This window comes from Pseudopipra pipra, chromosome Z, assembly GCF_036250125.1.
Source record: "Pseudopipra pipra isolate bDixPip1 chromosome Z, bDixPip1.hap1, whole genome shotgun sequence".
Classification (NCBI taxonomy): Eukaryota; Metazoa; Chordata; class Aves; order Passeriformes; family Pipridae; genus Pseudopipra; species Pseudopipra pipra.
The window spans coordinates 73,860,075-73,887,594 of NC_087581.1; the positions used below are offsets into that span (position 1 = coordinate 73,860,075).

Here is a 27,520-nt window from a genome sequence, read left to right on the forward strand (position 1 = left end):
GCCCGACTTGTTGCAGAGGGTGAAGGTCCAAATTTGACCCAAGTTAAACCACCCGAGGCAAATTCTGTAGAGCGTTTTTTCACAGTTCGACAGAGCTGTGGGAGTCCCGGGGGCTGCTGGAGCCTGTCCCTGCCGCCGTGCCGGGGGGCTCGCACCTCTCCCTGGCCCGCGGGCGAGTGCCCGGGGTGCGACTCGTTCCCACCGGGATGGTTTGACTCCAGCGGGGGCTCGGCGGCACTGCGGGGGGGTGGCCATGAGCCTCGGGAGCCGCTGAGGCGGCGTCGCGGCGCCCCGGGCTTTCACCCCGAGTCCTCTGCTCGCCGGCCGAGCTCCCCACAGCCGGGCCCTCAAAGCCGGGCCCTCAAAGCCGGGCCCCCACAGCCGGGCCCCCACAGCCGGCCCCCCAGAGCTGGAGCCCCCACAGCCGGGCCCCCACAGCCGGGCCCCCACAGCCGGGCCCCCACAGCCGGGCCCAAGAGCGGCGCCGGGGCGGCAGCAGCGCCCCCTCGGGCGGGGCCTGGAGCCGCCGCTCCCCGGCGCACCCGGGCCGCGCTGCCGCCGCCGCGCTCGGGGCCGGGCCGGGGCGGAGGAGCAGCGGCAGCAGCCGCGGGATCAGGAGCGGAGCGGGGCAGCGGCGGGCCCTGCTCGGCCCCTCCTCGCCGCCATGAGCGCCGGGCAGGCCGCGGGGGAGGCGGCGGCGGCCCCGGCGCTGCCCAGGGTGCTCTCGGCGCTGTTCTACGGGACGTGCTCCTTCCTCATCGTGCTGGTCAACAAGGCGCTGCTCAGCGCCTACAGGTGAGCTCAGCCTGCAGGTGAGCGCCGGCCAGGCCGGGCCCGCGCGGTCCCGGCCCGAGGGCAGCGCTGCCCCGGGAGCCGGGCCGGGCTCCCCGGCTCGGACCGACCCGTGCCAGAGTGTGCGGGCACGGCGGGCCCTGCCGGGAACGGGCGTCCCGCGGCTCTGCCTCCCGAACAGACTCGTTGCCTTCCTCCTTCTCGGGGGTAGCCAGAAATGAAAAGTGAACTTCGTAAAATTGCTTAGTCACAAAAACACTGAAGGACTCTTTGAGTTGACGGGGCTAATTCCCATCGTTCCGCATCCCGTGATGTGGAATCGTTGTGATAATTGGCATCGTGTACCACTGTGTTAACTGCAGACTTCTTGCACTTTCCATTCTCTTGCAGCTCGGGAAACAGAGGAACTTGAGCATTCCTCTCCAATTCATATTTGCCAATCTGGATTAATACTTGGACTTCAATGATTCTCGTGGATCCCTTCCAACTCAGAATATTCTATGACTGTCCTGTGGCTGTGATTTTTCTCACCATTAATATATTTTACTTTATCTTTGCTGTAGTGTTTTGTGGTTTGGCTCATTATGTACCAAAATCAGAACAAGAAAAAAACAAGAGGAAAAAGAAAAGTTTAAAAGCCAAACTGGCTGTTATTTTCTAACGTTCACTGCTGTTGGAACACACAGGAACTGTGTATAACATCTCTCAGTATGCAGATGGAGAATGCCCAGTTACTGCCATACTTTGAGTAGTTTTAACTTGATGTACATTAAGGGGGGGCCGGGGGGGGAAATGGAGACACTCAGGCTTTTCAGGTGTTCTGCTTGAGTTTCTGCCTTCCTAACTTTTGAGTATCTGAATCCAGGGATATCCAGGGACCTGCGATGTGGATACTAATTAGTATTATTAATATACTTAGTATTATTAATATTATTAGTATTACTAGTAATTAGTTCTCTAGAACTAATAATTTAGTATCCAGGGAACTACAGGCTGGTCAGTCTCCCCTCAGTGCCTGGCAAGATCACAGAGCAGGTCCTCCTGGAAACTATGCTAAGGGACATGGTAAATAAGGAGGTGATTTGGCTGCACAAAGGGCATATCATGCCTTGACAAGTTTGGGGGCCTTCTACAACAGGATTACAGCAGTGGTGGATGAGGGAAGGGCACCTGGACTTGTGCAGGGTATTTGACCACATGACATTCTTTGCCTCTAAGCTAGAGAGACATGGATTTGATGGATGGACCACTGGGTGGATGAGGAATTGGCTGGATGGGCACAGTCAAAGAACTGCGGTCAACAGCTCAGTGTCCAAGTGGAGAGTGATGAGTGTTGTCCTTGGAGACAGGTGCTGGGACTGGCACTGTTTAACATCTTTGTTGGTGATGTGGAAGCTGGGATCAAGTGCACCCCCAGCAAATTTGTGTAGTTGACACACTGGAGGAAAGGGATGACACCCAGAGGGACCTTGGCAGGCTCAAGAGGTGGGCTTGTGTGATGTTCATGAAGTTCAGCCAGGCCAAGTGCAAGGTCCTGCCCCTGGGTTGAGGCAATCCCAAGCACACATACAGAATGGGAGGAGAATGGATTCAGACTAGCCCTGGGGAGAAAGACTTGGGGTTGTTTGTGGACAAAAAGCTTAATATGAGCAGGCAATGTGTGCTTGCATCCCAGAAGGCCACTTGTATCCTGGGCTGCGTCAAAAGAAGCGTGAGCAGCAGGTCCAGGGAGGGGATTCTCCCCCCTCTGCTCTGATGAGACCCCACTGGAGGGCTGTGTCCAGGTCTCGGACTCCCAGCACAAGAAGGAGCTGGAATGAGTCCAGAGGAGGACCACTAAACTTATCACAGGGCTGGAGCGCCTCTGCTGTGAAGACAGGCTGAGAGAGTTGGGGTTGATCAGACTGGAGAAGATTCTGAGACATTATTGTGGCCTTCCAGTACCTTAAGGGTGCTACAAGAGAGCTGGAGAAGGACTTTTTACAAAGGCATGTAGTGATAGGACAAAGGGGAAAGGCCTTAAGCTGAAAAAGGCAGGTTTATATTAATGTTAGGAAGAAATTCTCTACTGTGAGAATGGTGAGGTACTAGAACAGGTTGTCCAGAGAGGCTGTGACTCTCCATCCCTGGAGCTGTTCAAGACCAGGCTGGATCAGGCTCTGGGCAACCTGGAATAGTGGAAGGTGTCCCTGCTCGTGGCAGGGAGCTGCAGCGAGATGATCTTTAAGGTCCCTTCCAACCCAAACCATTTTATGATTCTATCCATGCTTTCAGCTAAAGCTAATTGAAGCTGAAAGGAATGGTAGGATTTGGTAGGAATGTAGCCCTTTAGCAGACAAGGGATGTTTCTACAACATTTACCCAGGAATCTGATTTTCACAGAAATATATTACTAGTACATTTGGACTGTAGAGATAAGCTTCCAAGTTAGGGCAAGTGCAAGAGATTTAAGTTACTATACCTTCTCAGAGTGCATAATTTGTATGTGAGGCCACTCAAAAAATGATGCATTGTTAAGAGTTCACTGAGTGTGTTACCTTCACTTACAAATGTCCCCCAAACTATTAGCAGTTTAGAATTGACCGCCTGTGCATTTCCAGTATTATCTGGATTGTGTTTTACTGCGTAAATAAAATATCAGGACTACAATAAGTGTAGCCCTGAGCACTTCTGAAACACAGGCCCGTCATTCTGTCAGTTGTTGGTTTTGGTATTAAATTTAAACTTTTTTTTTTCCTGATTATTGTTTTTCCATTCCTCAGTATTAAATATCTGTCAATACTTTTCAGCTTCCCATCTCCAGTGTTCCTTGGAATCGGACAGGTATGTTCATGAGTAAAGCGTATTTTACATATTCATTATTTTATAAGTTAAACTAATGAAAATAGAGTTAGATTTCAGAGGGCCAAAATCCCAGTTATACTGAACTGCTTGTCTTCTGGATTAGATAGACTATAAGGAACTGTAATTTGCTTTATGGAGAACTGGGAAGTTGTAAGTTCAAGTCAAAATTATTGCCTGAAAAGAGTCACGTAAAAGACTGGGAATGCCATTTATTTCTCCTTACGAAGTTCAGCAATTAAGAGATCAGGCCTTCAAAACTGCCAAGGTTTGTTCTAGAAAGTGCATACATCCTCTAAGAGTCCTTGAGCATTTGTGGATTATATTAGATATTGCCCCTCTTTGTAGCAAAACCATGTATTTCCTCATAAATATGTCCCTCATTTCCTAACAGTTCTGCAATAGCACCAGCACAAAATTTTGATTCTCTGTTGCTTTATTTGCAAGTTACAGTACTGCAGCAGAAATGTTTTTTATTATTTTTGTTGTCAGTAGGCATTGTAATAAAACAAAATAAAAAAAAGTTCAAATGTTTGCAGGCATGGTCTGTAAAGAAGAATGTGTGACTGGGGTCACTGGGAAAGATAGAGCCTTGAAGCAAGCTTTTTTTTATTTAGGCAAATACGTTTTAAAGAGGATTTGCTTTCTGCCATGGTTGCATGCCAGGGGGTAGTGAGGAAGAGGTTAAAACAGGGTACTACAAGCCTGACATTTCTGCTGTTCAGTGCTGGAGACAGTAAAATGTCTTGTAAAGTTTTTGTGAGTGGGAGGGAGAGTTTTACACATCCACACTGCTCAAGGAACCTCAGATCGTGTTTCAGTGGAAGACTACAAAATGCAGCAATAATCCATGTGATGCTATGGCTTTGTTTCATTGCAGAACCTAAGACTTAATGGCATTTCCATTTTTTTTTGTTGACTGATCCTTCCAAGATTTCCCTGCACACTTTGTGAAGTGCATAAAGTATGGTATAACACTTTAGTCTGCAGAACATGACTCCCCTGCATTCTCTAGATAGTCAACTACTGTATTTTTTGTATAAGGAAAATTTTACCTTTTTTTTGACTCCCTGAGGACAGCATTAACACTTGTGGTGTGATATGTGATTGCTAAGATATTCATCTTCATTCTGTCTATATCTGTATTATTTCTTCCTGATATTATCTACAGACTGATCAATGCACAACCACTGTCTTGCATTAGCAAAAAAAAAAAGCTTTAGGAGTGGTTTTGCAGCCTAAACAACTCTTTGAGTAAAAATCTCATGGTTAATCTGGGATTGCGTCCTGTTTTATTTTTCAGCTCCCTCTCAACATGCACTGTTTCACAGAGTGCCACCAATTTTCTTCAGATAGGAAAGTGCATGTGTATATTTTACTTTTAAATTAATAGCTGGCAAAATTGGTAAGAATAAAATTATTTCAGTTTGTTAATTGCATGCTGTGTTGTTCTTTGAGAGAAATACAGAATACATAGCATGTGTTAATTGCATGTAAAGATTTTCTTTGAAGCAGTTCTTGTATTCATATATTACAATTTTGCTCTTACATGACTTCTTTTTCTTTTTTCTTTTTGTTTAGATGGCAGCCACTATACTTATCTTGTATGTGTCAAAATTAAATAATATCGTTCACTTCCCTGATTTTGACAAAAGTATACCTGTGAAGGTAAGAATTAGGTATGTCTTGATATTAATAGCAAGGAGTTATTTCTTATAGTGGCATTCTTTCCTATGCAGACAAAAAAAATTACATTTGTTTGTCAAGTGGGATTATTTGTATCTGTGTTTTGTTTAATATTGGATTTGATAGTTTTAAATTCTTTTCAATATTCTTGTGTGTTTGGGCTGTAGGGATGAGCTCTGTTTGCAGAGAAACCTGGTGCCATTTGGTTGTGGAGTAGATGGGAAAGCGTGCTGTACCTTCATACAGCTGGATGAACTCTTTCATATTCCTGAAGTGTTTTCCTGATGTATTGTGGTGGTTTGACAGCTCTCTGTGGGATCAGTGGGAGATATGAGTTTGTGAAAGACTTTTGCACACAGCATGAAGGGGGAAGGGCTCCTTGGAAATCTCAGTGGAGCATGTGATGAAACAATAGGAAAAGAACACGTGATAGACCAAAAGCCTGAACAACAGTTGACTCCAAATGTAAGATTTATATTCCGTAGGAGGGGCTAAGATAATGCCCACTGAAAACACTGTAGGTAGCAGCTAGGTGCACTGTACAGACCTTAAGTGTATATGGTCTAAAGAAGCAGGCCAGAGCAAATAGGAAAGGATCTCCTGTTGCCTCAGTTTGGGAACTAGGATGTGAAATGACTGCAGCAATGATCCTTGTAGATTTTTGCACCAATGTGCAATGTTGCTGGAGTTTTACTCTGATGCATTAGCCCGTGAATTTGGATCTTGTTCCGTGGTGTTGGTTGGTGTTTGCTCAGAGGTACAGAGATAGTTTCCAGCTCTGCTGCAGGGCTCAGATATTGTGTCTTTTCAGGCCGGTATCTTCATTGCAGAATCTTGTCTTGTCCATGTGAGGTTTTATATGGATGTCTTGCAGACTTGTTCATTCTTAATGCAGGTTGAAATGATTGGCATTTCTGCGTGTAAAAAGTCTTGGAGGAAAATCCGTGGTGTCAATCATAAAATGGACAATCCTTCTTTATTCCAGAGTAAGAAAGAAGAAGGTTTCCCAGAGGATAGCTTTGAGTTCCACATATAAGCAACTTACTGAGACCTTGAGAAGTTCCTTCCCTCCACCTCCCTCAGTCCCACTGTACTCCCTCTCTGCTGTTGCCTTCACTTTAATGTCAGGACAAAGGCATTAGCACAACACAGCTCCCATTTTCTTTATCCTAATAATTTCTGTCCTTTGGAAGATTTCCCTGAGTGGACTGGGAGCAGCCAGCACTGGAGCACCCAGGACTTGCATATTGCTTGTAGTGCTGGATTTGACCAGTCACAGTGAATCAGCTGGATTGCTCATTGCTTGTTTCTTTACTTTTTAAAGGACCCTTAGACCAACTCTTCATCCTTTTGACAACTTCTGCTTTGACACTAAGATAATCATTACTTTTCACTCCTGAAATGGTTTATGTCTTCAGTGCTTTCAGCTAGAGTTTTAAAGTAGTGAAATGCTTATTTTAGCGATGAAGCTTTGGAGTTCTTGACCCTTTTTAAGTATATGATTTACTTATCTCTGGTCTTGTGCTGGATGTTGTAATTTTGTCTTTATAATGCATGAGTTTTAGAGGAAAGATAGTATAATGTCCTCTCTTTGTTCGGTCTATATATGAAATAAACCAAAATGTTCCAAAAAAAGTCTGCAGAAGAGATAGTGCATTACAAAATTTTTGCAAACTTATGTTGACAAGCTGAATATTTATTGTTACTTATGCTCCTGCTTTCTTCCTAACTTTTACTGTTACTTTCACTCAAAAGTTAACTTCAATTAACTATAGTTAGCTTTTACTTCACTTTTCTTCTCACTCGCTGTAAAAGAAATGCAGAATTTTTGACATAGATAAAATGCAGCCCACTTCTCTGTATGCTTTTCCAGCAGACCATGTTTTATCTCCTGAAGCTTGTGTAGGAACAGCAGCAGTTATTAGGATAGAGGTCTGTTTTGTCTTCCTGCCATTCCAGCTCCACCTGACTGATAGTGAGTGAATGGGACTGACTGCACACGCTACCTTTGTCCTCATTGATCACTTTAGTTGGTTTTTATCTTCTGCAAATTCCAGCCTCACCCCTTCTCTGATACTACAATTTTTCTGTAACGGGAAAATTAACAGCTTTGAATTGCAACTGAGTACTGTGTGGAGATCCCTGGCTTCTTTTCTTAAGGCTCTGAAGTGCTGTTATGTTTTCTCTGTGTTGCAAGTCAGTCTCCTTATGCTAGAAGCTATGATGGATAAAGTTTAATTTATCCCTAAATACTTATCTTTCCTTTCTAATGTCTTGCATAATGTGATTTGTTGGGTAGATCTAAAACGTTGTAACTTCGAGGCTTACTAATATAGGTGGAGTCTGTAGAGAAGCACAGCATACTTACAGTTTATTCATTGTTTTATGCCAGCTGTTCACTTGCTTATTTAGCTACTGTTATTAGTATTTATACCTAAACTTAAATATTAGAATGGGTATTAATCTGAGGATATAGTGATTAAAATAAAACTGACCAACATTTACTCTAAATTGCAACTCTTTTAATGAATCAGTGAAGCTGTGGTTGTGAATGGTCACATAAATGTGAACTGCAGATGAGTTTGCAGCATAGTCACATTTTTTCCCCTCAAAAAAACCCCTCTTTCTTGCTAAAAGTACATCTGATGTGGGTACCAAATTCTATCAAGTAAAGTTTCTCAGCAGTGCTTCAACACATAATAATCTGAGTTGTGCTTTTAATTTTATCACAGTTGTTTCCTCTGCCTCTGATTTATGTTGGAAACCACATAAGTGGATTATCAAGTACCAGCAAACTCAGGTACAGTAAATGGAAATTATAAGTAGACTGTTTTTTGTCTTGTGAGGTAAAAGACTCTTCTCTTGTGAGGTAAAAAATAAACACTAAAGAAGAGCATTGGGTAGGGCCTTAAATGCATGTGGTATCTGTCTGTCTCTCTAAACCCCTTGTGCTATTAGGAAATTCTTACCCAATCATTTGATCTGTTTACAAGGTGTCTGCTTCTTTTAAAAGGAGCTTATCCAGGCCTGTACTGCCATAAAAATCACAATTTTTCTGTGTGACCATGAAAGTGCTTCCACTTTGCCCTCACACTCAAGTGGCCAGCTTTTCATGGGTGTCCTAACCAAAGAGCTGGAAAACTCCTAAGATGTTTCTGAAGGAAGAAGCATAAGTTAAAGATGTGTAGCATGATGTCATTGCAGGTGTTTAGGAATCACCAAGAGATGGGAAAACTACTGGGTAGTGGGGTGGTCGTAGAGCTCCAAAAGTGGGTTGTTGGGGGGTATTGCTGAAGGGCTCCCAGACTCCTGTGTGCCTGTCAGCATGGATTAGTGAGAGTTGCTTCCACAGTAGTGCTAAAAAGGTGCAAGTTATGTACCTAGCATGCTGTAATAGATTGAATGACCAGATTTCCTGTGGAAGAGGAATGCAGGAACGTGGTGGCTGCATCAGGACTGGAGGATACAGCCCTGCCATTGTGGTGGTTCTTTATGTGTTACTGCAGGCTCCTAGGGGTTTGGTTGCAAGCTAAAGCAAAACAGAGAATTTTGCAGGTTTATTGCATTTTCTAACTTTGAGAGAGATGCTGGGAAAGAAAATAGAATCATAAAATCATAGAATTGTCAAGGCTGGAAGAGACCTTTAAGATCATGAAGTCAAAACTGTCAGCCCAGCACTAGCACTATAACCCCTGAACCACTAAACCACATTACCCAGAGCCTCTTGAACACCTCCAGGGGTGGTGACTCCACCACCCACCTCCCTGGGCAACCCATTTCAATACCTGACCACCCTAACAGTAAAAAAATTTGTTCTAGTATCTGATCTAAATCTCCCCTGTCTCACCTTAAAGGACATTTCCACTTGTCCTCTCACTGCAGGCACAGTAGAAGAGACCAGCCCCCTTCTCACTACAACCTCCTTTCAGGTAGTTGTAGAGAGCAATGAGGTCCCCCATGTATGACTTTTAAGTTATTTACATTTCTTTTTATTTCTTTTTATTGTTTACATTTCTATTTATTAATTCTCTATAATTAGAGAATTAATTTTGCCTATCTAGGAACACTGGATGCCTGATTCTGCAACTTTTTGTTGTATGCATTCAGAAATTGTTCCACTGAAGTGACTATTCAGGCAGACATAAAGACTTAGGCAGTCCTGTCCCTGGTAGCACTTCAGCCATTGTGAATATGAAAGTAGTTTCAATCCTGTAAAAGTTTTATTCATGGGTTTTTCTTTCACTTTCCCTTGACTGTAATTTTAAATGATTAGTGTGGTATTCTAAACATAAGTGCACTATCTCCCTCTCCTGTGGCTGATATACCTCTCTTAGATTTACTATTCATAATTAATTTTTATAACAGAAAAGTAAAAATGGCTGCAGCATTTCTACCATTAACTTTTTGTTACAGCACATTTTGTTACGATATGTGACATTTGTTTATGCTGTGGAATTCTCCAGCTAGTTTGGGTTGTCTGGAAGGTGTAGACGATCCAATGCATAACTCAAAAATATCTCTTTCAAACTGATTAAACTGTGTTAGGATTTGTATCGTTTATTAATGCAGTTGGTAGTAACTATCTTAAGCAGAGGATTAATTGGTCCATATGGCCATGCTGTCAGATTTCCAAAGTCAGATGCAAGTGTTTTCTCAATCAAAAAGATTTCCAACTGCATTACTTCATGAAGATCAACCATATGTTGCTCAAAAGTGACCATTTGGTAGTTGCAGCTGGTCCCACCTTTCATGTTTCTTGTACTTGCTCTGATTTTTTTTCTCATTAATTTGTTTTACTTTTTTGAAGGTACATCTTGTTTAATAAGCATGGTTTCTTTGTATTTTATTTCTTTTACATGTTTTCAGGGACAAGTTTTTTGTCCATCCTCTAAGTTTGTTATAGAAATAATTTTCACTTAACCCTGCCCATGAATTTTGAAAAAAAAAATAAATTTCATGGGGTTATGCTAGGTAGAAAATATCTATTAAATTCCATTTCACTAATGCAGAGGAACCTTTAGAAGGTAGCCAGTTGTACTGGCTTACAAATTATCAATGCTTGTTATTTTTCAGTGATTTGGTTATCTAATCTGTGTCTAATGTCAGACTAGATGTGATGCTAAGTGATTGGATATTTGATTTGGTTTTTTACTACTGGACTGATGGTTCCATCCTCTGTTTAGCAAAATAAGAATTAGAACATAAGAATGTTGTTAATCTGATATTATGCTTGGATTTTTATTTTGTTTTTTTGACAGTTTGCCGATGTTTGCAGTGCTCAGGAAGTTTACCATTCCACTTACTTTACTGCTGGAAATCATCATACTTGGGTGATCTTTTTTGTTTTGTTTTGTTTCTTTTTCATTTAAGATACCTTTATTTTAGATCATATCAAATGGATTACTTGTGACAGCTCATCAGAATACTGAATGAGTGATTTTTACTGACAAATAGAGAAAAGCAAAGAAAGTGGGGTTTTTTTTGAAGACACAGATACATAGATTTTAGTGAATGCAGAAAAAAAATAACCTTGCTTTCATTTACACATCTCTCTTGGCTGTTGCATGGGATTCAGGTAAGCAGACACAACTCACACACTTTTAGTGGTTATGTTTGTGTCTCATCTGGAAGGCCCCTAATCTGCAAACGGCTTCAAACAGACAAGTCCTTCTGTCTCAAAACAGTGGTGATAGTATAAATACATCTTATTTTGTCTACAACTTCATAGTTCTATCCACATGGCTGGTGGTAGATTAAGATGAAGTCACAAGGGGAAAAACAACTTGCTGAAGCTGAACCCAGGCAACAAGAGAGTGATGGTCAAGCTTTCCAGAAAGCCCCCAGGTAGACTGTCATCTCCTTTTGGCTGAAGCAGCAGCTGATCAGTGTGATTCATATTTGGAGATGCTCTGGTATTCTTTGCAGTTGTAAGTTCTCACAGGGAAAGCATAACTTGCTCTCTTCTCCTGTGAACCTGAAGACTCCCACAAGCACGTGAGAAAAACATAAGTCAGTGAGATTGTCATATGTGTTCAGCTGGACTACAGCCATGTGTCTGTGAGTGCAAGCAGCATCCTAACATCCCTGCTAAGGGAAGCTTAGGAGCCTGGGACAGTGTATGTCCTCAGGGCTGAAGATGAAAGGACTCCAGAGGGTCTGTGCAGGTTTATGTCAGGCTTTGAAAAACAGTCAAGGTATGGCTTGCTACTGTTGAGAGTCATTATGATCAAAGATTGATATGTCCAGAGCCTGCATACAGCTTTATTGTTGGGACTGTGGTCCACAGCTGGGCTCCTTTAACACACAGGATTTCCCCAAGAGCATTTTTCCAAGAGCACTGTACATTTTCTTTTGATGGATCTCCTCTCTCAGGCTAAGGACAGACTAAGGACTAGGGAGATGTCTCTAAGGCATATCACATGTGGTGCGAAAAATGAGTACTTAAGGCATTTCCAAACAAAGTAATGTAGATATATAAAAGAAAGAACAGCTTTACATTATGCTTTTCACTGCTTTGTGGCAGCACTGTGGTAATGAAGAATATCATCAGCTCCGTGCTTTCCCTTTCATGCACAAAGTTTCAGTTTGACTTCAAAATAAGTATCTGTTTGAAAAACAGTCCAGATAATGTGTAGTAGGGCATCCTCCCCAGGAAAAGTGAATGAAAAACTAAGTGAGAGATACACAGTGATTTTCCCTTATTGGATTGCTGCAAGACACTGAAATATGTCCATTATGAATACCAATACACATTTATTCCAGCGCTGTTACTTTAAATCTTTAATATTTACTGCTGTAATTATCCAGTAGCAGAATGCTCACGGTGCTTTTTCAATCTCTGTTCTCAGGGGCCAAGGTCTGACAGTGTGGCACGTGGGCAATCACGTTGCTTCTGCAAGGTTATCAAGACTTTGCCCTCCTGTTAAATGTTCTGGGACTACTAATTGCTTTGGAGCTTTTCAGGCAGACAGCCATTTAATCCCCTCTTCAAATAATGAAAATGTGAACTGTCTTATTTTTGCCTACAGGAAGTGGTACCCACTGAGTATTATAGTCAGCGTGTTTGCCATCATTCTTGGGGCCTTCATAGCAGCTGGGTAAGGTTTTAGTTTGTTATATGAAGCCATTTTATGAGGGGAGGGAAAACAGAAGGGTTTTTTCCTGGTTTAGTTCCAAGTAAACCTAAGCTTAGATCAGTTACTCCGGAATAAATTGATTTTTAAAATCTCTCTGCTGACGTCACTGGGAGGTGCAGGAATACAAAGGGGAAATTCTGGTTCCTGCTGGAAGTATTTGGGTGCTTCTATTTTCACCTCTAAGTTTTTCCATGTTTGCAGGATCATAAATGAAGCAAGCTAAAGCTGTGTGAGGAGTGTTGCTTTTATTTCATGGTATCAGTGTATTTTAATATTCTTAGAAAAAGATATATTCCTGTTCTGGATAGAAAGACTGATTTTTTTGGTTGTCAGATATTGAGTTAGGTATTGTCTATTTTTTTAATCACTTTGAATAGGTTCAATTGTGAGATTAAGTTCACAAAGCACTCACATGCTGTTGTCCTGTGCTTTCTTTCTGTTTGAATATTCCTTTACCTAATTGGAAATGTAATGGGGTTTTTTGTTTGTTTCTTGGCTTTGCTGTGTACAAGGGCAAATAATTTCCATGTGAGGTGACTCAGATAGAGCCATGTCCTATTAAGTGAATTACTCTGTATCTATGAGGTAACTAGTCAAAACAGAAAGGATGACAATATGTCTGGCTTGGCTGTAACAAACCGTCAGACTTTATTCCCTAGCTACTTTTTGTATTAAAAATAATAGGTAAGTATACTCAGTAATAATTGGAGTGGTTGTCAGGGTTGAGATGGGTGGAATTTTTCACTGAATGAAAATTGAACATTTCCTGCCACTTTCACACTGACTGCTGGGAACTCTCCACTGGCTCATTAGTGAAGGTCCTGTGACTGGAGAAATGTAGAGTACCTCGACTTACAAAGAATGCTTGAAGCAAAACCTGTGACTTGCTGCAGTTGTCAGGATTTGCGTATCCTCATTTACAGTGTCCATCTAGGTAAGCAAGCCAATGCAATGCATTGCATGCTGTTTGCTTATTTACAGTATAATGTTTCTTCCCCAGGTCTGATCTGTCTTTCAATCTGGAAGGCTACATCTTCGTGTTGCTGAATGATATCTTCACAGCAGCAAATGGAGTTTACACAAAGCAGAAAATCGATCCAAAGGTAACTGTGGGGTGATTAGATTGAATTTAACATTATGACAATGTGATAACAGTGGGTTACTTGTTATGTAATTTTATGTACTTAACAGTTATGAACTAATAAACGGTTTCATTTACTTTCACATTTCCGTTGATATATGCATCTTTAATACAGAACAGCCTGGGAAAATTTGTTATTTGAATCACTGGCCAGGCTTAGGTAAACAAACAGTATATTTTTTAGTTTCTCCCAGGTCTCTTAGGCAGAGTTTGTGGTTACTTTAAAACCTTGCTTTTGGAAAAAAAAAAAAAATAATCCAAACCAAAAATTAATCATTTACATGTCAGACTTCATTCATTTTCCTGTTACGTGTTTTCATGGTTAATTTGCAAGAGGTGGAATGAGTAATCCCTTGGCCAGGCAGAGCCTTATGTGGAGTCCTGAACAAAGCAGTTCTGGACCAGTTCTTTGGGAAGTTTCTGACTAGCTGGCATTGTACAGAAACTGTCTGAGGTATAACAGAGCAGTCATATTGTGCTGGGTATACAGACAAAGGGACTGAAGTGGAAATTAAGCTTAGTACAAAACAATGAATCCAAGGATCACAAGGCTGTGTTTTAAACTGAAATGTATTATGTCCTGTCTGCTCATTGACAATAATGTCAGGAAGATTGCCAGAGTCATATGTAGTATTTTGCTCTCAAGTGGCTTGCAGTTCCAAACACCATCTTCCATTTTTCGCAGGAGCTGGGAAAATACGGTGTCCTGTTCTATAATGCTTGTTTCATGGTGGTTCCAACAGCTATTATTAGCTTTTCTACTGGAGACTTTCAGCAGGTAAGTAGCATATTGCATATCTCAGACTGATAACTTTGTTTAGTTCAGGTTTTTTTCGCTTGGGAAGTGGGTGGGCTTTTTGTTTGTCTCTAAAGAGATAATTCTACCTCCATGTTATTGACTAATATATGAAAAGTGTGACTTGGACTTGCCCTTCACAGGTAGGAACTTATGATTATTTACTTAATAAGAAGGTGAATTTGTGTGGTAGTCCTCATATGAGGCTTTGTTAAGAACTAATATATGACTTTCAGCTAGAGCAATTTGGTTGATAATCCAGCTGCATTGTGTGGTTTGCCACATGCTCTAAAATGAAATGGGAAATACACGGACATTTCCAGTCCTTCTCTTATTTTGGTGTGCAGGACAGATTTCTGTTTAGTCTTAGTCTAGTTTGATAACCTACATTTTGCATTCTCATAGAATGACAGCAAGACCCTCCATAGCTAATCCTGATACAGTATCACAGTCAGCATGTCCTGACATATAAAGGATCAGACCAGAAGGTTTGTGTTTTTCTGGCTCCCTCATAGACTCGCTGAGTTGCCTTTTTCTTACCAGTAAAACGAGTCTAGTCACTCATAGTCTTTTTTAAAAATGTTTGAGATTTGCCACTGAAAATTCTTTGGAGGGTGTCATAAATCATTGCTATGTTCTTTGTTGTATGTTGTTGTGCCCTGGACTCACATAATTTTGTCATTGTGTTCCTAGAAGTCTGTAATAAATGGAAAAATTATCATTCCCTGAAAGTGATGGATTTAGGTCTGCTGTGAATGTGAAATCTCTTTGTGACATCAGTCCATCATGATCTTGAGCCAGTTTAGGAGAATGCAGCTGCTGCCCTTCTTGGAGAAAGGGCCCAAGTTTGTGTAGCTGCAAGGTTTGAACTGCTGTTCCAGCACACAGGGCTGGAGGCATTTTGGGAGACCTGGGCAGGGAAGTTTAACTTGTTGCTAAGTTTGCTCCATGGGAAAGATAAACAGTGTGCTGTGGCCACTGCCTGATTTGGGGCAAGCAACTTAATGCTCAGTTACCTGAAAGGAATAAATATATATCAGAGAGATCCGGTTTGCCTGTTGAGTATTGCATTGGCTTGGTCACTCAAAAAAAAGTCCTGTTAAATGATGCAGGTAACCAATGTCAATGTGACACACAGAAATTTAATCACAGAAAAAAGGGAGAAAACGGAAAAATACTGACGAGAAGTAAGCAAATTATTGTAGATAACACATGTATTTATCAGATTTTCAGACCAGCTTTTATCCTAGCAGAACTTATTGTGTTGCTCCATCACAGACAATGCATAGCACATGTCTTTTGCCAGTCAAAACATCAGTACCATGTCTGTGTGATAAGGACATTGCTTCTGCTCCTCTATCTAGTTCTGGAACGATAGCTACCACCTCATGCAAACTGTAGTTTTTGAGTGTCTCATTATTCACTTCTCTTTTACCAGCTGGTCCACTATGAGGACAGTTAAATGCATTGAACCGTTTCCAGTAGTAGTATAAATGGTTCGTAATTTTAGTATGAATTAAATATATTTTGTGATTTTGCACATTTTCATATTAAGCATGTTTTATGCGTGTTTACAACTGATTATATAGTACATAATTCTCTTTCTCTCTCTTTTTTTTTTTTAATAGGCAATACATTTCCAGCACTGGACAAATTTTTTATTTCTCTTTCAATTTGCTCTTTCCTGCTTGTTGGGGTAAGGACACAGGGGAATCAAGCAAAATGTTTTTATGACAGTGTTTCAGATTGCAGATCTCAAATGTAAGACTCACTAATAAGTTATGTTAGAGTTCAAAGAAAATGTTTTTTTTTCCCCCAGGCTTCTATTGTGTCTTTTAAGTATTTCTGATGTTTGAAATAACCGTTTCAGTACTATCTGTGTTGTTGACCTCACAATACAGTGAGGTAACAGCCTGATATTTAGCTTTGTACTTTTTGTACTCTCTCTTCTATCTCTCTTCTGATCATTTAAATGTTTTGCAGTTAATGGCATGCAAGTCCTTCAGTATAGGAACTGTTTCAGTGTGTTTGTTCTGTAAAGTAGCTGGGGAACGTGTGGGAGACTCAAAAGCAGTGACCCAATGCTTTGTTCCTGCTGGAACTACAGAGTCAAAGGAAGAACAGAAGAATGAGTTGCATCTTGTTTTCTCTTCCACACATCACCAACTAAGGGGTCAAACTAATTTCAAGTACTGACATTTAAAAAGCACAGAGAAGAGGGATGGCTCTGCTAGAGCTCAGGCATGTATTTTGAATATTCTGGATACATACATCATTAACTTAAAATACAAATCCACAGATCTGGGGGTTTTTTTTAGGGTTTGAAACAGGTGGGATTGAAGATCCCAGAAAAATACTGATCCAGAAAATGTTGAACATCTCAAAGTGTTGCTAAACTTCTGAGCTCCCTGGGAAGCATTTATAAAATTTTCTCTGTTATTTAGGTTTCTCTTGATGTATTCTACTGTCCTATGCAGTCATTACAATTCTGCACTCACAACGACAGTAGTTGGTGCCATCAAGGTGAGTTATGGAGCAGAAGAGGGAAACAAGAATGCTCAAATAGACAGGGAGGAGCATTGGCTCAGCAGTGACTCTAATTATACTCCTCTGAGATGGAAAGTCAAAATGAGAGCTAATAGTGAGACACTGCTTGTGCCCAACAGGGTCACACCACAGAGTGACTGTTCTCTTCCACTGAAGCTCATGTATGCCCTAGAAAGCAATGTTAGTGTTGGTTTATATTTTGGTTTTCTATGAGAATAACTCGAACCACTTTAATTTAAAAACATATATTTAACCACATTTCATCAGGTACTACCTGCTTCTGTTCTTTTGTTAGGTTATTGTGTGTTAGTCAAGGTGGCCTGTTGCAAATGCAGGTGAACTGACACAGACTAAGCTGAAGTAAGAGCATATTCCTTTTTGTTTAACTGCCTCAGCCTCTGTGTGAGAATTTGTGTTCCAGCTGAATGGACTGTTTCCTTTTGGTTTGTGCAAATTCTGGTCAATTTGATCATCAGCAAAACATGCATGTCTTAAAAAATCGGTTTCTTAAAAACTCGGTGTCTTTACAGTCTGTTTTCTTTGACATGGTTTAATTTAAAACCAGTGCAGCTTCCTTGGTGTTGTTGAGGCCAACATGTCTGAACTGGGAACATCTCTGACTGCCCAGGCACCTGGAACAGCTTTAGCAGGAGATAACACTGGTGCAGTTGTGGGCCAAACACTATCAGAATCCAAACTAGTTAAGGCACAGCAATAACAGTCCTCAAGGTCATCCCTTATGTGGGTGGCTAAGGAAAACAATACCTCCAGCATAGCAAAACCTGCAAAAGGAGGATGGTACTGCACTTTTTCCAGGTTTTTTTTCCCTTTTTTGAAAGCTGGCAAGATTAATGTAGTGATTTTCATTCTGTGGCCCTGAAAGTGTTCTTTACATTTTATATGTCTGCATATATGAAGTCAGAGGAACACAATTTCTATTTTCTGAGCTGTGGTAGTCCTTGAGACGCTTCGTGCAGCTTTATAGTTGAGAAGCAGTTTATGATGCAGCAGATACCAGCAGAGGCTGGTAGGAATGATGTTGTTGTCCAGGCCAGGTGCTAAAACATCTGAAGGCAACAAAGTGTTGGTTCACACAGTTCTACATCTTTCTTTTTATTTTTAGGAGACATTTTTTCCAAAACTTGAAGGGGGTGGGTGAGAGTTAGAACCTTTAATTTTAAACTGTGCCTGTCTGGAACTGATGCCCAGTGCTTTCAGTGCACATTTCGTTGGCAAAGTAAGCAGATAACCATGTTAAAGTAATAATAAAAGAATTTTATTGTAACTTTGAAGTGTCCTTTTTATGCTTGAGAACCCAAAACTCACTTTTAAGAAATGGGATTTAAAGGGAGCCTTCCAAAGATTATAAAGAAGTAGATTTCAAAAGGTGGCCATAGCTCCATTTTGCCTAATATCGAGTAGCTGATTTTCTTTTTTTCTTTTTTTTAACCCAGAAAATCACTCTCAGTGCATTTAGAAAACATGCTGATTTTATTATTCTGTTTCATTGCTACATTATCCATAAGGCTGACATCACATAAAAGGAATTTAAACACTGATTTTAGAGTGGTCAGTAACAGAGTATATCTGTTTCCCTAGAAAAGTAATTTAGTTGATATCACTTATATTCATGGGGATGAAACCTAAATTAAATAAATGCATGACTTTTTTTTCCTTTCAGAATATATCCATCGCTTACATCGGAATGTTGATTGGTGGAGATTACATATTCTCTGTGTTAAACTTTATAGGCCTAAATATTTGGTGAGTGAAACTTGAATAGCATTTATTTGTTAGAGCTGAAAATCTCTCAGTGTTGTTGTTTGGGTTGTTTGATTTTTTTGACCTGATGAAGCACTACCTCAGGATGTAAAAGTACATTACAGTTAGTTAGACACGTTTTATCATGTCTGTTTTCAGGTATTGAATCGAACTGTGGTAGGGTCTTAACTGTGGAAGTATTAGTAAAACTGTGAAGTTTTACTGTGTGGGATTGAATTGATTTTTTTTTAATGAGCAGCAGCTCTGAGCTGCGAGGCTTGCAAGCAAAAGCCCAGTGGTGTAGGAAGTGAGAGCACTGACTAAGTTGTGCACATTGCATATAGGTTCTGACTCGTGAGCTGTTGCTTTTGTGCTTGGATGAACTGTTACATCTGTGTGTATGAATCTGTGTGAGCAACTGGTGATTGATCTTTGCCTGCTGAGATGGCTTACCTAGCTCTGAGGCACTCCTAATTTATGTAGCTGGTGTTCTTTAATCCTCTGGAAGGAAGGGTTCATACCTGTGAAATGGCATCTGTAACATCAGACATCTCTGACGCTGCTGTTCATTCCTTTTTCTTTAGCATGGCAGGAGGACTGAGGTACTCATTTTTAACACTGAGAGGAAGCAGCCAGCCTGCACAACCTGGGGATGAAGAGAATGCACTTCCTGCCTCAAAGAGTTAGCCAAAGTGCCTGCCTTGAAAAGGACTGAAGATACAAGTGTGCTTAGCATTGCTGAGAACTTAAATAACTATATGATGGGACACATTTGGAACTAGAAAATCTACCTCGATTGTCACAGATGTGATTCATTGGCTCAGAAATGTTCTTGCACCCCATGTTTTTAACATATAGACTAGTTTAATTTCAGGGTTTTTTTTTTTTTACACCACAAGCCAATTTATAGGAAGGAATGCTATGAGCAAATCTCAAGCTGTAAATTTCTGTGTTTACCTGTGTTTGGGTGCTGTTTGTACTCACCAAGATCAGTGTCTGCCGGTAGTCTCTTGAGGCAAAACTCCCTTTAAAGACCATGAAGCCTGATTCACCATTGCCTTATGCCGTGTGCAATCCTTACTGTCAGTGAAGAGATCAAAAATCCTGGTGGTGCAGACTGTTTTCACATTTACCTGTGTGTGGGTGATACAGAACATATGGGGCAAAGAGGATATGTTCCCCCAGATTGTTTCCTGTGTTAGTGTTGACTAAAAAATTGGGGATATGTCCAAGTGTGTTCAGTATACATTGTGTAGGCATTCCCTTTCAGTCTTTTCTTCATCCTCAATAACACCCTGGTGCTCTGCTGCAATTGGCACTGTTAAAAGTGAATCCTCATAACTTTGCAGCAGGATCAAGGAGAGCAGGAAAATGACAGAGGATTTTTTAGTATTTAAAGGTGTTTTTGTGTGTGTGTGTGAGAGAGAGAGCAAGTACCAAAAAAAAGTAAATCTGTTTTTGTTTACGTGATTTTTTCTTTTAAAATCACCATCACCTCCTCTGATATTTTGTCTATATCTTGCTGCAGAGAAGTGATGCTGATATGTACAAACATAGTAGGGAGAGGAGACTGATTGTATATGGGAGACTAACTCATGTTTAAAATGAGAAGAAAGGCTCAGTGTCTTGTTGTGTCTTTATGTATATACAGTGAAAGCTTGTCTGGTACTAGCTTATGCTTTAAATTCTGAGCAAGAAATCATTATAAGCCTGGGGATTGCTGGAGTAGGCACAGTCCACACTTGTGATGGTCTGAGTTATCATCTGGGACAACAGTGACACTGCTCTGTATCTGTATTTCCTTCTTTGAAAATATGGTTGACAATGCTTACCTGTGCCTCTGAGGATAAAGTGTTAACCTCTGAAAACATGATAGAAGCACTGCAGCACTGGAAGACAGCAGAGTAATTAATCTTGTTGAAAGTCTCAATTCCCTGCAAGCACGAGCCAAGATTTTTGAAAATAATCAAATCAAAAGAAGATTTTGGAAGACTTTGATGTGGAACCAGCGTGGTCTAATGACTTGTTTGATCCCCCTCTGAATTAAAGCAGAGCTAAATCTGAAAAGCATTGCTCTGTGTGTAGCACATGGATGACCAGTCTGGATTAGGTTGAAGAGATGTGGGTGGATCACACCAGAAGCTTCAGGGAATGACTGGGCTTCCCACTGCCTGCATGGATGTGAATGGCAAGTGAAGCAGTGACTGGAGATACTACAAGTGGAATTTAAGGGCACAGTTGAAGTGAAAAGAGAAATCTGAGCTCTCCCAGCTGGCTAAGAGATGTGACTTGCATTTTCTATTTGTTGAAGGTCTGGGGAGGGAAGGATTTGCTGCAAATATTTTAAGAGTTTTTAAAGATTTCCTTTATACTTAAAAAACCTTCAATATTTTTGAGTGCATTCTTTTGTAGGACTGCTCTTTTTCCAGATCATCTCTACCTCCACAATCCAAACTATTGAACCTCAACCCTCTGCAGTGAGACAAGGCATTGGAAGGTTTTCATTGATTATAAAATGATTATGAGTGCCATTTGATTGCAATACTGATGAACAAACAATGGCACCTGCTAAATAAGATGTCATTCCCACCAAGGAACACCTACTGTTTGCATTGAATTAATTAATATTTTGCTGTACCTTTTATAAATAAAAATATATGAATTACGGTTTTAATAAGTTTTTTGATTTTTTTTTCCCCCTGTGGATGGACACCTGCTCTCAAGCACATGCACAGGACAAATATTTGCTTTCTCTATAATCAACTGCTATAACATCCTTGAGGTAGTTTCATTGGTTCATTCTGTACCACAGTGGAAATTACTTTATTTAATTCATTGTTCATGTAATATTTTTGAGGTCCTTCAGACTTAGACTTCTCACCTAAAATACAGACCTGATTTTCATAGTCTTTATGATAGTATTACTCAGAATTATTCAAAAAATACATTTAGGAATAACAACAAGTTGGTACTATCTAGAAGGATGTGCAAGTGCTTGCATACTTTCACAAAGCAACTCAGCTTCAGTCACTATTTTCCTCTGTATCTGCAGAGAGAATGTAAAAGATGAAAATTTGCTGGTTAAAACCCTGAGAATATGGTCTCAACCAGGCACAATATTGTGTTAGAATTTAGGCAATTACAGAAAGGGCTGTTTCATTCAGAACCTCAGAAATTGTGTCTTTCAGCTGATAAGATAGGAATTTAAAACTCATTTTTGTTAGATACAGCTGTTGATAGTCCTCACCTTTTCTACAGATTTCATATTAATGAAATTAAGGTTTCAAAAATTACACTGGTACCATTACAGGAGTCGAGGTATATTTACAAGGGAACATACAAAGAAAAACAGTAACTGGACTAGCAAGGAATATTGTCCTGTACCTTGATCTGTTTATACTCTAAATTTTATGGGGATTTCTTAGCAGTGGCCTAGCTCTAGTGGAGTGAGATTAAGAGACAAAAAAATATGGTCAACCAAAGAACTTCCTATCCATGCACTTTGTAAAGTTCTTGCAGTGATTCCTATGAAAGTCAGAGGCAATACCTCAGACAAAAACCTTAGAGTGGGCTCAATAAACAAGTCTTCACATTCTTAAGAATTTATTATTTTTCCTATCAGTATCTAATTTACTACTAGGCCCCTGAAGTTCCATAGTCTTATCTGAGACTCCTTGTCAACCTCAGGAAAACAAAAATGACAGGGTAACAGGGAAGAGTGGAAGAGAAAACTGGCAGCTGTGGAAGTCTGAGTTTTGAGTCCATCATCAAATTTAAGGGATTTTTAAAATTATTATTATTATTATTATTATTTTAATTTAGAGGAGGTATTCAGCATTATTTTTGCGTATGGAAAACAGTGAACCTTGTTCAAATTTAAAGTATTCCTTGAATAGGGGGTGATTCTTTGGGTAATTTGTGATTGTTTTATCGATGGGGAGGCATGAATATAAGCTCACAGACCCTTAGGATCGACAATATGTCAATTTATTATTTAAATCAGTTAACTTTTATACAGTTTAGTTTGTTTGGGGCACATGCTCATAATAAGATGATTGGATAGCTCAGTCTGTGCACGTGTCTCATGTCCCCAGTTCATTGGACCTGATGTTCTGTCCACGTGATCTGAAATCATCCTTGGCATAGAAACCTCTTTCTAATTAATCTGCTTTTAGAGTTTTACTAAATTTGCAGGTGTTTCATTATCTTCAGTTTCTCAAGGTTTTCTTTCTATAAACATATTATGTTCTCAAACCTTATAATTAGACACACAGTTAACAAGTATAAACATCACATATTTTCACACAGTCTGTAAGTATAAACAATACACACTTGACATTTCCATGGCAAGCAAGGCCTACAGAGTGCAGGAAAAATTGCTCAGAGAAATCTCTCTGTCCCGGTGACATTGTTTGCCTTCTTTTAAAATTTGACTGGCCTTACCTATGAGGTAAAACAAAAGTGGAAAAATTAAGACAGCTTTAGTGTGAGGAAAGTGGGTTGTTGTTAAGATGGTAATGATAATTTTATCTTCTTGTTTCAGGTAGTGTCACCTGACTTGTGATCTTTACTTGTAAAGCATCCTCATATTGTGGTTTTCTGTCTGAAGGTATCAGTAACATGACATGTTAAATTTTTTGTTCTGGTTTCAGCGTGAACTTGCCCTGGAAATGTCTGGGCTACAGCTTAACTCTTCACTGGAAGAAGTGGTGTTGATCTGTGTTATCCCCAAGGTTTGGAGTATTATTTTTCAGGGTTTAGGTTTAGACCCATCTTTGATCTCTGTGAATGTTAAACAATGACAATAAAAATATTTTCATTTTTGTTTTCCAGAAAAGGAGTGAAACTTTCCCTCTAAGGCAAGCACCAGAAATCATTGTTTAGTTTGGATTTTTTCAGTAGTTTACAAATGTGGTTGTACTGTATCAATGTTATTCTAATCTAAACCCTGGATATTCCTTGGAAAAAACAAAATCATGTGGTTTGATTAGTCTTCTCACTTCTGTCCCTTCAGAACAAAACACAGTTTCTGCTAACTATGGTTTGCTTGATTTCTTTTCCTTTTCTCCTAAAACTTTGGGTTTGTGGGCCTGAAGATCTTCGGTTGCTTGGGGAGAATAGAGAAATAGTCAAAGTGGTAACAGCTCACACCCTGACGTGTAGATGGGAATTCTCTCCCTGTTCCTACTTCTGATGTTTTTTGCTTTTCTGTGAAGGCTTTCATTTTAATAGCATATCCTTAGTTTGTGGTGTGTGAAGCAACCAGTTTATGTCTAGCATATGTTCTCTGCTTTTCAAAGTAACTTTTCTTTGCTCCAGTGTGGTTTTTTTCCGAAGTGGTGACCTCTCCTTAATGGTATCATTAGTGAGCTGAGTGTGCTCTAGCCTAAAATCTTCAAAGGCTGCAACTTGGCAGTGCTTTTTATAAAGATAATGTGCATTCTCATAAAATAACAGAAAAGTTTAATAAACACCTTCTTCTTCCCACTGATCACTGATGTCTTTCTTAAGCTTGTTAGATGATCAGTGTGAAGGAAGAATGAACAGGTACTGCAGTTTCTGAGTCCCTTGGCTACAGATGTTGCTGAAAGTGGCTTCTTGTTAAGAAATGACCTGAACAGTACACTCGCGCTTCATTCCTTCCTTCTGCCTTAGAGACTTGATGTGACTCGATTAAATATACCTTTAATTAGCACATCTCGCAATGGATTAATAAGAAATTAAATCCACACCTGTGCAGAAGACCTTCCTGAATACCACATGCTTCCGAAGCAGTGCATAAATCCCATTTTTATTGAAGTGAGGCAAGGACCTCCCTTCTGTGCATGGCATGAGGAGCAGCATGTGGAACTTTCTGTGTAAAATCTTTGTTTCCATTGAAGTTGGGAGACTTCTTTCCTTTATGATCTGTTTTTATAAACAAAGTCTTCTGGACCCAATAAAACTCACAAGTCTTGAATAACTCTGTGTATCCTGTGGCACATGAGATTCTGAGAATCATGAAAATTAAAGTTGGCATATAGAAGCTTGTTTCCCAACAGACTCTTTCTTTTCATTTCCAGGTCTGCTAAGCAGGTAAAGATTCACCAACTGCTTCACTGGGGTCTCATTTCTCTGTGAAATGAGAGAGTAATTGCTCTTCTGTTGGCAGCAATTAACCATTCAGAAACATCTATCTTTCCCTGTGTCTCTTGCAATATGGAAGTCCTTAATCCACATTTTTTTGATATTGACTCTTTTTTAATTTGCTCTGAAACTTATAAGATTTACCTCGTACTTGCTTTGATACTTTGCTACTTTATTTCTTCTAATTTCTAAAGTGAGAAGGATTTTCTTTCTATACTTCCTCTTTGGCATTTATTTGCATAGCATTTAAAGTTTAGGGTGCTTTACAAATGCCAAAGATAGTTTGTTTTCCCAGTAACACTAAATCCAAAAGTAAACTGAGTAGGGCAACTCTGAAGGAAGAGCACTTTATAGATTATGGTGAATTTGCTGTGATCTTTCCTTAGGGATAGATTTCTTGTGTGAGAAATTGTTATATCAGCTTCAGACACCAGTTAGTCCTTATCTCCTACTACTCTGCCACCAGCAAATAATGCCAAGCTTGCAAAGCAGAACGTGTGAAAATGTATATGTGGAAGAAAATTCTGCCACATCTGAGGTACTTGACTTCTTGCTCGTTTACACTACTGAAAATGAGAGTAATAATTGCCTCCTGTTATCACCCTGTAACCTCAACAAGGTTACCCTGGGGAGGGATTTGCTTTGAAGACAAAAATTGCTGGATGCAGTAACTGAAGGATGCAAAGGTACAGGGAAAAAATTTTTTTGAAAAAATTGATTCTGTGCTTCAGTAGAGACACGTAGGTTGCAACATTCGAGAAATGCAGATGATGGAGATTAAGGATTCAGAAAGAATGAGCTAAAGCAGAGCTCCAAATGGAATCCTTATCCTTCTTTTTGCTTTCTCCAGTGGTCATGGGAGCAGGAGATGGACTTGGAAAAGTCCATCCCTTTGAGGTAAGTTAGAATATTTACCCTTCAGTTTATTTTAACAAAATGGCCATTGCTATCCCTCCCTCAGTCTCTGCAAGTTAGTAAGATTATTCTAGAATTCAAAGCTACTGTGACAAACATGGTGCTAGTCCTTCTCCCCTGTATGAGCAGAGTAGTATTAATGAAATTCTGAAAGGCAACTCGTGCTGCATTTCAGAGGAAAGTCATTCAGACCTCAGTGGTCTTGTCAAACCAGGGAACTAAAATGAATAATCCATGAATGTCTGTCCAGAGTAGGAAATCTCCTAAATTGTCCATTTTTTCCCCGGTTTCACAGTTAATCTGCTTTTTCACCTTCAGTAGGCTGGTCCAGCATTAACACACAAAATGTACTTTTCTAGGTTTTACACTTTCAAACACATTTTCGAAGTTATATGTGAAGTAACCAATAAGGGAGAAAGCTGTATAAATTAATATAAACTGCAAGTTCTGAAAATTATAAGGAATGGTTTAATTAACAGTAGCTCTAGGAGGCTGCAGGAGGAAGAGGATATCTGTGCTGTCCCTGTAGCTGTGCAGAGTCACTGCAGCAGCACCTGCCTGTTGTCCCCTGCTGTTCAGCACTGAAGGCAGGGTGGCCTTATCCTGTCTTGTTCCAGCCTTGCTACTACTGATAGTGACTGAGGGGTAGATTTTCTCTTTGGTGCCTTCATTTTAAACTGTCTCCCCTTCTAGAAGGTGAACAGCAGTGAAACATCAGTTGCTGTCTTCAGAGCTGAGGTGACTGGGTAACAATTATCAACCCATAGTATGCAAGAGTTCAGATGTGATGCCTTCTACTCACAGGTTATAAAGTATATCTCACAGGATAGGAAAATGAGTTGGCTTTTCATTTACAGGATTTTTGCACTAGTCTTTTCAAGTGTGTCCGTAGTTTAAACACCTGCCTCATGATTTCCATTACTGGGAGTGGCAATCCAGTAACTACTTTTGAAGGAATATTGAATGTAGGAAGCACAAGACAAATACCAGATATTAGCGTTTAACGTTTGGCATAGTTGTGACAAAAATCAGAAGCTCTCCCATGGGAGAGAAGGGACAATGTTGCCTCCTGTCTACTCACTGAGTTGCTGTAGGGGTGAGCAAATGGGACAGATCTGGTGAATACATACATCCAGGGGGAACTCAAGGGGATCAACAGAGGGAGAAGAATCATCAGAAGTGCTTACACATTTATTTAACATCATGCCTCTGGGTGTAGTCCCCTGTACATGCAGCTTGCTGGAATAATTCTGTGTGTGAGTAACTCTAAGTGGTCAATAAAACCACAGATCCCAGGTCGAGGGTAGAAACTGGGATCTTTATTGGGGGCAGGACATGTTAATGAAGAGGACGGGTTATGCTAATTAGAGGATTGCATAATTCTCTATTACAGTTACACACGTGGTTAATATTTCCCGAAGCAAGGAACCACACAGGGGGGAGAGAACAAAAGGTTTTCTATGTGATGTTATCTGACAACATCATCACAGAGTCTTTCCATGTCTTGCTGAAAGAGACAGGACACTCAAACACAGCTAAATATTAAAATATTAACAGGTCTTGTAATGAGGCTCCTCAGAGTAAGGAGCTTCTCCCAATTCCTGCTGTCCATGGCCTGCTACATAATCCTATCAGTTCCTTTTCTGCTGATATCCATGTTTTGGATTGCAACAAGCACCTGGTGATATTTTATCCTTGGGAAGCATGCAAGAACCTGTGAATGTCTAGATCAGAGCTTCTGCCATTGTTCTGTTTCCTTTGTGCTATGTGGGTTACACA

General features: G+C 40.2%; 1 protein-coding gene across 2 annotated transcripts; it reads left to right on the forward strand.

Annotated features, from left to right (window-relative positions):
• The first annotated feature begins 333 nt into the window (after positions 1 to 333).
• Positions 334 to 21,377, forward strand: SLC35D2 (solute carrier family 35 member D2). 2 transcript variants are annotated; one of them, XM_064642335.1, is made up of 12 exons: positions 339 to 795; positions 3,582 to 3,615; positions 5,215 to 5,301; positions 8,052 to 8,119; positions 10,578 to 10,649; positions 12,348 to 12,416; positions 13,456 to 13,558; positions 14,282 to 14,374; positions 16,021 to 16,088; positions 16,837 to 16,915; positions 18,621 to 18,703; positions 19,285 to 21,377. In XM_064642335.1, exons 1-12 carry the CDS (start codon positions 665 to 667, stop codon positions 19,385 to 19,387), a joined length of 990 nt encoding a protein of 329 aa, XP_064498405.1. In that variant the 5' UTR covers positions 339 to 664; the 3' UTR covers positions 19,388 to 21,377. The 2 variants fall into 2 exon arrangements, with proteins under 2 accessions (XP_064498404.1, XP_064498405.1); XM_064642334.1 differs by lacking the exons at positions 18,621 to 18,703; positions 19,285 to 21,377 and having other exon boundaries at positions 334 to 795; positions 16,837 to 17,887.
• The last annotated feature ends 6,143 nt before the right edge of the window (positions 21,378 to 27,520 follow it).

Bases quoted from the DNA above. Each gene is read 5' to 3' on its own strand.
- SLC35D2 (XM_064642334.1), top strand. From the start codon at position 665: ATGAGCGCCGGGCAGGCCGCGGGGGAGGCGGCGGCGGCCCCGGCGCTG. The intron at 5,302-8,051 runs GTAAGAATTAGG...ATTTTATCACAG, and splicing joins ACAAAAGTATACCTGTGAAG to TTGTTTCCTCTGCCTCTGAT. The intron at 8,120-10,577 runs GTACAGTAAATG...TTTTTTTGACAG, and splicing joins TCAAGTACCAGCAAACTCAG to TTTGCCGATGTTTGCAGTGC.